The sequence below is a fragment of the Lindgomyces ingoldianus genome, assembly GCF_010093535.1.
Source record: "Lindgomyces ingoldianus strain ATCC 200398 unplaced genomic scaffold BDR25scaffold_17, whole genome shotgun sequence".
NCBI lineage: Eukaryota > Fungi > Ascomycota > Dothideomycetes > Pleosporales > Lindgomycetaceae > Lindgomyces > Lindgomyces ingoldianus.
The window spans coordinates 523,731-536,231 of record NW_022985178.1 but is presented as its reverse complement, the minus strand read 5'-3'; the positions used below and the strand labels follow the sequence as shown (position 1 = coordinate 536,231).

General features: G+C 47.7%; 7 protein-coding genes across 7 annotated transcripts; 3 read left to right on the top strand and 4 right to left on the bottom strand.

Annotated features, from left to right (window-relative positions):
* Positions 1-66: 66 nt before the first annotated feature.
* BDR25DRAFT_314595 (uncharacterized protein) lies at positions 67-932 on the bottom strand (the record flags this gene model as incomplete). Its single annotated transcript, XM_033691462.1, has 2 exons — positions 67-157; positions 340-932. 2 exons carry the CDS (start codon positions 930-932, stop codon positions 67-69), a joined length of 684 nt encoding a protein of 227 aa, XP_033547226.1.
* A 577-nt stretch (positions 933-1,509) lies between these two features.
* Positions 1,510-2,903, top strand: BDR25DRAFT_355495 (uncharacterized protein; the record flags this gene model as incomplete). Its single annotated transcript, XM_033695466.1, has 8 exons — positions 1,510-1,580; positions 2,078-2,134; positions 2,189-2,198; positions 2,242-2,299; positions 2,374-2,419; positions 2,471-2,521; positions 2,583-2,817; positions 2,877-2,903. 8 exons carry the CDS (start codon positions 1,510-1,512, stop codon positions 2,901-2,903), a joined length of 555 nt encoding a protein of 184 aa, XP_033547225.1.
* A 413-nt stretch (positions 2,904-3,316) lies between these two features.
* Positions 3,317-3,687, top strand: BDR25DRAFT_314594 (uncharacterized protein; the record flags this gene model as incomplete). The annotated part of the gene is made up of 2 exons (XM_033691461.1): positions 3,317-3,420; positions 3,480-3,687. 2 exons carry the CDS (start codon positions 3,317-3,319, stop codon positions 3,685-3,687), a joined length of 312 nt encoding a protein of 103 aa, XP_033547224.1.
* Positions 3,688-5,021: 1,334 nt separating this feature from the next.
* BDR25DRAFT_287289 (cytochrome P450 monooxygenase) lies at positions 5,022-7,283 on the bottom strand. Its single transcript, XM_033688311.1, has 3 exons — positions 6,731-7,283; positions 5,888-6,681; positions 5,022-5,838 (listed from the first exon to the last, which is right to left on the bottom strand). The coding sequence occupies exons 1-3, from the start codon at positions 7,110-7,112 to the stop codon at positions 5,332-5,334; spliced, it is 1,683 nt and encodes a 560-aa protein (XP_033547223.1). The 5' UTR covers positions 7,113-7,283; the 3' UTR covers positions 5,022-5,331.
* Positions 7,284-7,472: 189 nt separating this feature from the next.
* Positions 7,473-9,108, bottom strand: BDR25DRAFT_262252 (S-adenosyl-L-methionine-dependent methyltransferase; the record flags this gene model as incomplete). The annotated part of the gene is made up of 5 exons (XM_033686753.1): positions 8,702-9,108; positions 8,367-8,648; positions 8,265-8,315; positions 7,685-8,208; positions 7,473-7,638 (listed from the first exon to the last, which is right to left on the bottom strand). The coding sequence occupies exons 1-5, from the start codon at positions 8,948-8,950 to the stop codon at positions 7,473-7,475; spliced, it is 1,272 nt and encodes a 423-aa protein (XP_033547222.1). The 5' UTR covers positions 8,951-9,108.
* Positions 9,109-9,628: 520 nt separating this feature from the next.
* BDR25DRAFT_303893 (MFS general substrate transporter) lies at positions 9,629-11,635 on the top strand. The gene is made up of 6 exons (XM_033690098.1): positions 9,629-10,183; positions 10,255-10,624; positions 10,684-10,997; positions 11,054-11,079; positions 11,127-11,157; positions 11,221-11,635. The coding sequence occupies exons 1-6, from the start codon at positions 9,654-9,656 to the stop codon at positions 11,591-11,593; spliced, it is 1,644 nt and encodes a 547-aa protein (XP_033547221.1). The 5' UTR covers positions 9,629-9,653; the 3' UTR covers positions 11,594-11,635.
* Positions 11,636-11,660: 25 nt separating this feature from the next.
* Positions 11,661-12,231, bottom strand: BDR25DRAFT_303891 (uncharacterized protein). The gene is made up of 3 exons (XM_033690097.1): positions 11,995-12,231; positions 11,920-11,939; positions 11,661-11,864 (listed from the first exon to the last, which is right to left on the bottom strand). The coding sequence occupies exons 1-3, from the start codon at positions 12,158-12,160 to the stop codon at positions 11,814-11,816; spliced, it is 237 nt and encodes a 78-aa protein (XP_033547220.1). The 5' UTR covers positions 12,161-12,231; the 3' UTR covers positions 11,661-11,813.
* Positions 12,232-12,501: the final 270 nt, after the last annotated feature.

Sequence of the window (12,501 nt, the reverse complement as noted above, 5' to 3'; positions counted from 1 at the left end):
TCTATAGTGGGGTTACTTAGATAGCTGGCGGATAATAGAGGGTATGGAGTCGCGCGAGTTAGTCAATTAAATGGTGAAAACCAAACTAGGTAGATCAAGCGAAGGTGCAAGGCCTGATCTGGTCTGGTCTGAGGAGCTTGGGAGAGCTCCGAGGTGACTATATAGTGGATAAAACAGTGCTAGTCTAAATAAGAAACCAGTGAGAGTCAAGAATCCACATTCACCTGTGACGAAGGGTCACGTGAGGTAAAGTCACGAGCCACAATTTTGGAGGGTGCAAATCATATTACCCAACACTACGCATAGGAAACGTTTGGGTTCCTTGATCTTAGCCCGTACCGTTTCTGCTCATGGCGGTTCCCTTTGTTAGCTCGAATCCTCTTTGCATTATTTTTCTTCAAGACACTCTTCACCCTTTTGATATTTGGCTTCAACACGCCAGTCTTAGTATTCCTCATATAATACCCTCTCAGCCCATCAAACGCATCCCGCCTTCTCACATAGTCTTCATCCGTCTCAACCCCAAATCTCTCCTCTGCTAGCTCCACAATCCTCCTCTCCTTACTCGTCCTCATCCCATCCAATCCACATAACGTCTCAATTGCTCGACGGAATGGTAACAGCTCAATATGCATACCCATAACTGTCAGATTCCTTGCTCTGATATCTGCACCTCTGCCAAGGAGGAACTGAACGGCTTCGTAGTCGCCGCGTTTTGCAGCGTCGAAGAGCGCGGTGACTTGCTCACGTGGGACGATGGGACCGCCCTTGCCGCCTCTGACGTGAAATTCATAGAGGCCGTTTATGTCTGCGCCGCGGTCGAGGAGCGAGGCCGCGACTTGGAGACGGTCCGGTCCTGGTTCGCGTAAAGCAGTGAGAAATTCTTTCGGGGTTACTGGAGGAACTGCGAGATTTGGAGGAGGGTTATCCATTATATGGGGTTGGGCCTATGCCGTGGTTCAGAGTGCTACTGGTAGGGAAGACTAAGGGGAGGATCTAGTCTGAGCTGGCTCCACAACGCGCGATCGATTGGCTTTTGAATGGGATGTGATGTCCCTTTAGTGTCTCTGCGATGAACTAGCGGCGAATTTGCGTACTAGGCGGGATTATGATGCCGTGTTTCGTCTTGACGCCACCTGGCTCTTCCTCTTGCTGTGCCTGATAAGCCTTCAACGTAAGCTTTGTTTCGATCTGTCCAGTTTCACAAACCGAAAAGGGCGATATTAGCCTTGCCCTAATGGTAGGCCTAAATGGTGGATCTATTGGATCTCGGTATACTGTTCCGATTCTGGAGTTTGCGGATAGGCGGCTCAGACCGATCACAGAAATCCGGTTAGGTTTCCTGATTAGAATTCCCGGACGGGTATGCAACCATAGAGGTGTCGAGGGCTGCCGAAGTTTTTAGATTGACGTCAATATTTCATATCGTTCACATGCGAATATCGTGGGGAGTGGTAATGTAGAACTCATGAAGGGTTGCTCCATCGGTCAGGCCAGGTAATCGGTGAAATGTCTTGGCATAGATCCTCACTTCATCAGAATCCCACTACTCGTTCGCCAGCCCCACCGAAATCAGAGCGGTCTAACGTACGATTACTCCACAATAACAAGATATATTAATTAAGACATATATATAAAGGCCGCTCTAGATACGTCTACATTAATTCTAGTTATGTCCTTAAACATAGTCATTATTACATGTTAGTGGTGTCTATTAACGTGCACTTGTTGTTGTAGTCTAGTTAGTGTTACAAACCTAAACTAAGAATAGACTTTACCGGAATAGGATACCTTAGTCTCGGATGTAGAGAACAACAACATGGGACTAAAGGCTGAACATAACCGAGACACGTAAAGTAGGAGAGGATTACATAATTTAAGCAACCCTGTTGCTCTGCGTCGCAGAGCTGCAGAGCTAGCTAAAACCTATTATTATACAGTTACGAAGCCTATCTTCGTTAGAAAGGGCGTAGTTAACCTTTGTTCAATACATAATCTACTCTGTAACTTATTCTTGCATTGCGTCGATGATAGATTCCCTACTAACCCTATAACCAGGAGATTCTGAGACCTTAAGAAAGAAAGAGCGTGATGGACAGCTCATGCTACTGTTTGAAATGATAGGAACCATTAGGTCTACCAGACTAAACTAAACTATGTAAGGCTAGGTGGTGGTGCGGCGGAAGAGTGCTGTATTGGTGAGGAGCCTCTAGGGCAGCCATGATAGATAGAGAGGTATAGGCACCAGTAGACAGTGTTGCACACGAAACTGGTTCACGTGAACTAGCGCATGGTGAATGTGTGTCCTTCAACTCTCACCCTTTTCCTGTTTAGGACTAGAGCTCTTTTAGCTACTATATATTTACCTCTGAGCTCTCTCGAGCTCCAGAGACCTTACACCTAACCTCAATATACCTAGGTCATCTCTCAATACCTAATTGACTGCTCCATGCCCTCCACCACCGATCAGCTCTAACCTTGCGATAGATAGTGGATTGGCCTGGCTACAAACTAATAATGAGTAACTCTTGATATTCTGCTGACTCTTTGACTTAGAACATGGGGCTGGCTGTTCCCCTGAGTCCGCCTATCCGTTTACCTGCAGCCTTCAAACTGAATAGACCGGAGAATATCGCTATTGACAATCGGCCGTTCCTATTGGAATTGCTACTATTCCAGCTAGAAACAGCACTGATGGCATCAGAAGAGGTGAGCTACAATACATTAGACTCGTTGAACAATGGGACGGGCAATCACTGTAGGGAATTGATAGCGGATTTTTTTTTCGAAACCGCTAAAAGCTCGTCTACAATGTGCGTTGACTGGTCGTTATCGGGCAGCAGCTAGATGAATAAAGCAACACTCCATTGAACAAGAGGCCATATAACTCCAACTTTCTTTGAAAATATGCAAATATAAACAACTTACTAACCCTAACTACCATAGGGGATGGTGCAGAAGTCTCTGCTTGTATTACAAATACACATCTAAAGATGCCACAGACCCATACTTAAACGCGTACCAACCTGGCTCTAGTTAATGGGCAGTGTTCGGAATGGACAGGCGGAATACCTGTAGGTGCTAGCTGGGGCTTCAATACTAGCCTAATTGAGTAGAGGCTAGACCTAAGGGGGTAGTTTCGGGCGCTAAGAGAGTGAATTAAGGTACCAAGCCTAGTCGACCGCCCATCCCTTTTATATGCCATGTAACACCAAAATAAGTCCAAAAGCCTTGTCGCACCTAATATAAACGCTCTCTATCAACGCGGTGCTTACCCCGTCGTCGCATCAGACGCAACGGCCCGTCGGCCACCTCCATGCCGCCATCGTGGGCAGTCAAACCTGAGCCAACAACCCTATCGTCGCCATTAATTGACCTAGCCAAATTAATCGACGCAGAGCTTCTTAGCAGATGGCAGAGGTAAGAGTGGTCAGCTCTCTCACAGATGGCAATGGACGTACTAGCTATCCCCTGATAAGCCCTGAATCTGAGAGGATATTCTTGCTAGTAGGCGTCCTCATCACCAATCGCCGTAACAAACTCCAAGAGGATATTATTGAGGCTCATGAGTGCTTAAGCTCATGGGATAGGGCAGGTCTTGTTACAATAGGGCAGCATACTGAGGAGATTGACGAGAGGGATCTAAACAGCCCTACAGAGGGCACAGAGAACAAAAACAAGGCTTAGTTTGATGTACAATCAAGGATCATGGGATGGAATATAGTTTCATAGTGAATTGATAGATTTTGGCCCATTTTAAGCGACGCTTGATCGATATGTGACTAACTCATAATGCCAAGAAGTGAATTGATTAACCCCCCTCCGACCCACGCAAGGGCAGATTAATAGAGAACTCTATATAAGCTTCCGCGTCAACTGTCAAAACGACTAGCCTATCCCTCATCGAGCACCTGCGGGTGATCCAACTGTCCATGCCGAACACTATTAATGGGCAACTGCTACTTCAAGAACGCTTATCCCAAACGTACTGTGGTTACAATATATGGTGTCACCAGCCTTAAGGGCCGGCCCACAAGTCACTACGATGCCTCGTCCCCTGTGGGGAGTGTTGAAAGCCCTCCGGAAGAAGGAAGTCAGCAATATAGATCAACCTTACAACACCACCCTTTAAGCCCTTAGCCCTACAGGATTCCTTGCCAAGGCCAGTAAAGCAGTTCCTCTAGTTATGCCGCTAAAGGAATGCATTGCTAGAATAACATTATGATCTCGGACGAGATCAGTGACCGTGTTGCGGATTTTATCCACGTCGGCAGACTAGGATAGTGTCAGAGGAATTGATACAGAAGTTGTGAGCTCTGAGCATACAGTGCAGTAGCCACGCTTAGACAGCAGCAGTCAATCGACCCCAGCACTTAGGGTTGTACCAGGCCCCATGAAGGCAGATGAAGACAGGTTTTGACATGGTTGCTTCGAAGAGGCAAGGGAAGTGAGGGAAAATGAATGATAGGCTCAGATACGATGCAGAAGAGCATTATTCTTAACGAGTGGCCACGGAACAAATAGGGCCGTATTGTAGCCGATCTACTGGGTTAAACGAAACTGGTCTAAGAGCTGATCATATTAAAATTCCGCAAAGAATAGAAGTATATATTGCGGCACAACTCTAGACAATCAGCAAGCTAGAGGCATGGCGAACATGGATGAGGGACGTTGAGAACCTTGAAACCTTGGTTGTAGATCCAGCGTGCCAACTAAGACTGCGAATCGTCTCGATGTGCTACAAATTAAGGTGGAGTATCTATATCCTAATGCTGCCGCGAATGAGTATTGGGCGTCTTGAGAACCGAATGAGAAAATATGCCCGGAACGCCTTATGCTGCACGAGCTAGCTAGCTTCTCGAGGGTGAGTTCAGTCGAAGAGTTCTCTGTGGTGAGATGAGGCCTCAGGAGGAGTCCCTACTGCAGGGGTTTGCGCTGCCTGGGAAGCCAGAGTCGACCTCCTAGTTCTTCCGAGCCCGCACCTCGAAATCGAATGGTTTAGTACGGTGGTATACTTATGTCATATTCCAAATTCGTCCTGGACCTGTATTTACTGCGCACCCACTCCCCGAAAGGCACCTCATGGTATCTAGATCTTACATCCCGCCACAATGGTCGGCCTATTAACTCGATACAATCATCCAGCGGTAGGATAAAATAGCGGTAGATTATCCCTAAGAATGGCCTATTCTTATCCTGCTCCCGCTGTTAGACCTGGTCATAGGCCGTTTTTAAGCAAGTATTTACTGAGTGTTATTTCCGCCGTGGATGAACTGCGAAGATTTATTTACACACGAAAGTACCTAACATAAGATGCACAGGCGAGAATGGCTAGGATCTCCGTTCACACCTCAGCCTAACCCTATCAGCATCCCGCATCCGCAACAAGAGCTGCATGTCGCAGTCATTGATCACTTTCACGGCCCGCTCGCGAGCTTGTTTTTTAGTTTCCCCATCTTCTCTCACGATCGTCAGCAAGTGATGACACATAAGGGACGCTAACACAGCAACGAATTCGACCTGCGAGAACTTGAGACCGGGGCAGTTTTGAGGCCCGTCGGACCAGGGGAAATAAGTGTCTCTTAGCGGCGTGATCAGGGATTCGTGGTGACTTCCGGAGGAAGCTGCGTTACTATCTGTAATAATCCATCGTGAAGGATTCCATTTCAGGGGGTCAGGCCAGTACTGAGGGTGGGTATGGACTGCGATAAGGCTAGGGCTAGTACTGGTGTTTGCTGGGATGAGGATTGAGCGATCTCCTATCTGAAGGCGTTGGGGCTTGGAGCTAGTGCGTTTTGGAAGCGAGAGGATGGGTGGGAAGAGCCGGAGTGTCTCGAACTAGGTTGAAGGCTCAGTAAGAAGGAGTAATGGGAGATGGTTTACTTACTAGGATGGCGCGGCATCGGACAAGTTGTGGAAAGAGACGGCCGTATTCCCAATCGTCATTTTCCATAATTACCTTGCGTACTTCTTCAGCTACCCACTCCTGCACTTCAGGTTCCGTAGCAAGCAGGACCATACTGAAGGCAAGAGTGTTGGCGGTAGTGTCATGACCGGCGAAGTTGATGACGAAGATGTTTCCGAATATTTCTTCAGCAGATAGGCCCTGGGATAGTTTGGGGCCTTCATGCTGGGCCTCGTAAGTGTTCATAGCCTTGACAAAGGATGTCATGAGACTTCCTGCACCCTTTTTACCCTGCTTTAAAGCCGTAGTTTCCTCCTCTAACATCCTCTCCATGTGGTTCTTAAATTCAGCTGCGGCCCTGCCAATGCGTTGTAGTGATTTTGGGAAGATTGGGAGCAATAGATAGCGAGGTGGGATTAACATGAGGAGGATGGCGTTATCTAACACCGTCGATAATGCCTCGCGGTAGGAAGACGCCGCGTCAGTATCTGTTTCTCCGTCACTCGAGGACCGGAAGCTGAAGGAACGGCGGAATCCAGTAGCAGCAAGAACATTCAAGGAAAGGGTGCGCGTATCTTTGGCAACGCTTTGGATCCCGTTGGTCGAATTCTTTGAACTGACCCATAAGGCATTCATCTGTTTCGTCTGTTCAAGAGACTCGCTCCATACAAATTTCATCACGCTCTCGTTGAATGGCGCGGCGAGTATCTTTCTGTGCCGCGGCCATTCTGTCGGGCTTGCCGTGGAGATACAAGGGCCGTACACTTCGAGGAGTTCTGCTACTCATCAATTTTTACACGTCAAATAGAACGTGGCGGGCCTTACTGTAATTCTCACTCGGACGCACGAAATCAAACCGCCGAGAAAACATGTCATGAATCGCCTCCGAGTCGCACACTTGGACGTGGATGCCACGAGGCGTCACACAGGCAAATATCGGGCCATAGCGGAGGTGGGAGTCAGCCTTGTCGAGAAAGAACCAGCCTCGTCGCATGTACCGGGCAAAGTTTGGCATCATAACGGAGGGAAAGAGGTCCAGAATTTTCCAGAGGTGTGGCTCGAATACTTGGAAGAGGATGTTCAGTGGATCAACAGGGACTCGCACAAGCGGAATGCCCATGGACGAAGCGCGCCTGTGGTTGATTTCCAGACAGACGAGGCTCCATCCAAAGTACAGCCCTACTAAAGCAATCAGGTATTCAAACATAGTTGTGAGGGTCCTGCTGTTTGACCATGTAGCGGGGGAGGTGAAGAGTGGGATGACTGGAGGTTGATGGGGGATAGGAAAGCGGCCCAGCCGAACGCCGCATGGCTCGTGGGTACCTTGGGGCCTTGATACCCAGCATTTAGGTTCATGACTTGGCGTTCCTGAATGTCATGCCTGGCAACCGGGTGTCTCAAAATGCCAAGCGTGACCGGTGAAGAGACATGCAGGTTACAAGCGCTCGAGGCGAGCGCTTACTGGGAGGTGTATCAACCTTCACGCTTATTGGCTATCGAATTAGAGGCTAAATCTAACCAATCAACCCCTACCGCACCTCAGGCCACATAGTGTTTGAACCCCAGCTCATCCGGTCCATTCTGCCATGATGATCGCCATGCGCGCGTCCGGGGGCAGAGTTATTCCTTTGAATTGGAACCTCTTGTCCGCCATACTGAATAGCCACTCCCAAGTCTCTGCGTCTCGTTCTCGTGCATTGTTAAATGCTTTCATAGAAATGTCCATTAGTCTGCTTCAGTATTAGAATTAGCATATATGTAGCGATCTTAGCGACGTACCGCAAGAATCGCTCAGCCCTAATAGATAGCTGCCCTGGCTCTGGAATGCAAATGTCGTTGATGACGACCTTGGCCCCTTTCTTTAATCCAGGTATCAGGCATTGCAGAATCTTGATGCAGTACTTATCTGACCAATCATGCAGAATCCAACGCAGCAAGTACACATCGGCACCACGGACTGGCTGTGGGGTAAAAAAGTCATGCGGCATTCCAAGGACGCGACGACTGATCGGCTCGGGGACAGATAGTCCAGAAATCGTGCCTTCGAGGTCTTGCACGATACAGGTAACGTCAGGGTATTTCTCTGCGATTGCAATGCTCACTTGGCCATAAGATCCTCCAATATCAACAATAGTGCCTCTTCCAATGGATTCGAAATCAAAGTTGTCAACGAGGTATTTCACGCTGTAGGAAGGGTGAAGGTGGGAGAAACTCATGGCGTCAACGAACTGCTGGTGTCTCTTGTGGTCTTTCTTAATGACATCAAAAGGATTTTCGTCTGTATTGTGTGCTAACGAATAGCCCTATGCAAATTCTGTTAAATTCATGATGTGAACTCGACGGTCAATGCTGAACGTACAGTCTCGTTTGGCTCTTCGGAGCCAGGCCATTTTTCCGCGGCATCCACCGCCTTCACTGAAATGTTAGAAGTGCTGAAAGTGGAAGAATACGAGCAACATACCCGGCTCAACGCAGGCCAAAATTCCTGAGCGATGTTTAAGGTCCACGCTTCCAGCATAGGATTATTCAACAGCATCTTCGAAGCAGCCGTGTGAGCGACAGACCCTTTTCTGACCTCTTTGAATACATGCTGGCTTATGGCGACACGTAGGAAGCGAGTCAAATCCTTCTCATTCAATGAACATGCTTCTGCTATCTCGGCAAATGTCTTTTCACCGTCTACTGGGACTGCATACGCAATTCGGTGACGATAAAGATACTGTATGCACAAGAGCAAGTATTGCTGGGTGGGTAAGTTTGGTACGTACAAAGAAGTGTTCGCAGGGGTGAGCGTACTTGACCAGAACATTCCACAATCAAGCCCAGTGGTCCAAGTAAGAGGTCGTGCAATTCGTGAGCGGCTTCTATTGCAGCCTCTCTAGCAGCAGCTATGTCGGCGGGCAGCTCCTCCCCTAGGGCCAAATTGTCTCCATTGTCAAAAGAAGGTTCTGGGAGGCCCTTGGCTGTGAAGTGCTCGATGAATGCTCCTGTATTCTTTTCGATTTGCCTCACAAGGGCCGTCATACTTCCAGTTGGAAAAGCCATCTTTGATTATTGAAAGAAGAGTTTACTTTTATGCAATAGTAGAAATGTAAAGGTTTGAAGGATCTCTTTTGAGTTTTACACCTACTACCATCACAGATACCTGCACACTTAAAATAGGATTGCCATTGAATTTCGATCCCAAAAAGCCCCCCGCCTCGGAAGCTTTGCGCGCGAAGCTCGCACAAACCGCTGAGAGGTCTTTGACAGGAGAGGAAAGGCGGAAGCGTACCTACCGGGGTATTGACTGCACGAGAATTCTGCCCCAGCGCCATCTTGGCCCCCAGTTCCGGGCCGAGCCTTCCAAATTTCAGCAAGCCTTAGCGACAATTTTGCGCCCCGCATGGTCCTAACCTAGTTCACTTACTCTGCCGCAATCCTACAGTTCTGCAAATTGAGTCTGGCGTTCTCGAGACGACTGGATCTTACAGGACTGAGGGAGGGCTGAGGGAGGGCTGAGGGGGGGCTTTGCCGCATTGCTGCAGCCTGCAAAATCCCCACTGGGTTGTTAGTCCGTTCGTCTGATTTTACCGGCTTTAGTGAGGACGGGACTGCAGGCCTTGAACACGGCTTACCTCATGGTACGTAATGTAACTTTCGAGATGATGGAAGTACAAGGCGGTAATCTGGGAAAGTCGCGCGCTCCTCTGAGTCCCTTGCGTCTTTTAGCTTCACTCTCATCACGTCTCTTTTCCTACCAGGCGTCATGGAACCATCAGACCAGCCCCACGCCAGCTATCCTACCTCCTGGGAGCTTGGTATCATTATCACATCTTTATTTTTTGGCTCATTTCTCATAGCATTGGATACAAACATTATCAACGTAGCTATCCCGAGAATCTCTTCCGACTTTCATTCCTTGGGGGATATCGCTTGGTATGGAACAGCATATCTCTTAACCATCACAGCCTTCCAACCAATATTTGGGTCTCTCTACAAATTCTTCAGCACCTCGGTGGTGTACAAAGTGTCAATCGTCATTTTCGAAGTCGGTTCTGTCCTCTGCGCCACAGCTACATCCTCCGCAGTGTTCATTTTTGGGAGAGCCATCGCTGGCTTAGGCGCAGCCGGCATCCTCCAAGGTGCACTCAGTATCATCAGCCAAATCGTACCTCTAGAGCAGCGACCAATGTATATGGGAATAGTAATTAGCGTGTTTGCCGTGACTGTCTGTGTGGGACCACCTCTTGGAGGTGCTTTTACTCAGCACAGTTCATGGAGATGGTGTTTCTGGATGTGAGTCGTATTTCGTACAAAGAGTCCTTGGAAACACAACTATGTCAAGAGGCTGACTACTCTGGTATTAGCAATCTTCCAATCGGCGCGGCGGTTCTCGTGGCGCTTACGGTTTTCCTGAAACTCAAAAGAGAAGACAACCAATACCAACAAATGTCCCTCAAGAAGAAGTTGGCTAGCATGGATCCCTTTGGCTGCCTGACCTTCATCAGCGCAGTATGCTGTCTTCTTCTTGCGCTGCAATGGGGGGGCCAAACGAAGCCCTGGAAGTCTGCTATGATTATCGGACTTCTTGCTGGGTTTGCTGGGTTGGCTATTCTATTCGTTTGCATTCAGTTGATATTGCAAGATAATGCGTTGATTCCTATCCACGTAATTCGACGCCGATCGATCTGGACAGGAGTAATAGTGTTGTTCTTCCTTGGATCATCGAACTATCTAGTAAGTAAAGCCCGGAATAGTCTCTACTGTGAAACAATGCTAACTCTCCAGAAAAACAGATCTCATTCTTTATGCCGTTTTGGTTCCAATCGGTTCGCAATATCAAACCAGTTGACAGCGGTGTAAATTTCATCCCTTACCTCTTACCACAAATTGTTGCTTTGGTTATTGTAGGGGTTTTGGTACGAGCGACAGGGTATTATGTTCCATACATGGTTCTTGGGGAGCTGGTTTGCATCGCAGGAATGGCACTGCTCACTCAATTGAGCGAGACTACTACCACAGTGAAATGGGCGTCTTTCCTTGTGGTAGCTGGTTTGGGAATGGGGATGGCGATGCAGCTCCCTTACACAGCTGTTCAAGTTACCCTCCCGTATGAATTCCCAGCTCCGACGATTTGAATTCATGCTGAAAGTTCGTCTCATCTAGGGATGAGGATATACCGACAGGAAATGGTAAGATTATTTTGATTCACTAAGTTGTTATTATCTGACTTCTTCAGGACTTGCTGTGCTTTTCTACCAATTGGGAGGGTAAGTCGTGAGATGCTCAAATCCCTCCATCTGTGGATTATATCTAACACGTGTTTGTTTCAGGGCTACTGCGATCTCATTTGGTCAAACCATAACGATATCTACCATTATTGAACAATTGCCTAGTCGAATACCCGGTCTTCCTGTCGACGCTGTACTCAAGGCCGGCGCGTCAGGGCTGTCGGATCTCGTCTCGTCCCCGGATGCACTGCGAACATTGAAGTCAATATGGAACACCGCTATCGACCGCACTATGATCCTCTCTGTTGCACTAGTAGCAGCTTCTGTACCATTTACTCTAGGTATGGAGTGGCTGAGTGTGAAAAAGACTACCAAAAGTCAGGTGTCGGAAGCCGAAAGTAAAAACAACAAACAGGCACCGGGTGAGATAGGACCTCTGTCCGAGGCTCTGAGTGAAGCGCCTAAGATGGCATAGGTAATTCCAGGCAAGAAGAGGGAAACTCAGCATGACTTAGCGACGGAATCCGTAACAACCATGGTGACGGTTAGAAACCTGTGGCGATTTATGATACTGCACCACAACAAGATTGAATTAATAAAGCATTCTAATTCCATCATTGCAATTCCTAGTATGAAGCATCCACCAAGACCTCTCAACCAATTCCAAACCCGTAAATATCTATAGCGACACTAAACTACAAAATTATCACCTGCGGCCGTGTGTAGTGACAAAAACACGATACACACTTTAAAGCATTCAATTAGCGCTTTAAGCAGCCCACAGTATATTATATCGCTTACTAGCAACGCGGTATACACAGCTGGATAGAATATTCAGCGATGATATTATCTTGCGAACTATGGCTCCATACTTACAGTCATACCAGAGCCATTTTTGGGCCCAATCGACATGAAGCATAAGCGTAATCATGCGACAGAAAAAGGAGCAGCAATAGTACCATGTCGTTATTGGAGGCGTTCCAAAGATCGAGAGTGTGCTTGAGCGGTACTCGGGAGGTTTGGAAAGCTGAAGCCTGTACATGGTTGAAAAGTGCATTGTTGTTAGTTAGAGGTACTGGAAGGAAATGATTCTAGAAATATTTTGGAAGTAAATTCAGCCGTCTTGTGGGTAATATGGAATGTACGGCTATAGGCCCTAATATATATAACGGTCGTTGTACGTTACAAGCATCATATATGGTAAAATTGTGCTTGCTAAGTTGCTATATTCTTCCCCCATTGCAGCCCGATCACAGCCTCGATGGAAGGAACAGCCCTCGCTTAATTCCTGTGAAAATGCCCCTGCTGATTTCAGTGCGGCACATGCCACAAATTCAAACAGCAGCACCTGTGCTTTCTTCATCACATCACCTCACTTGAAAG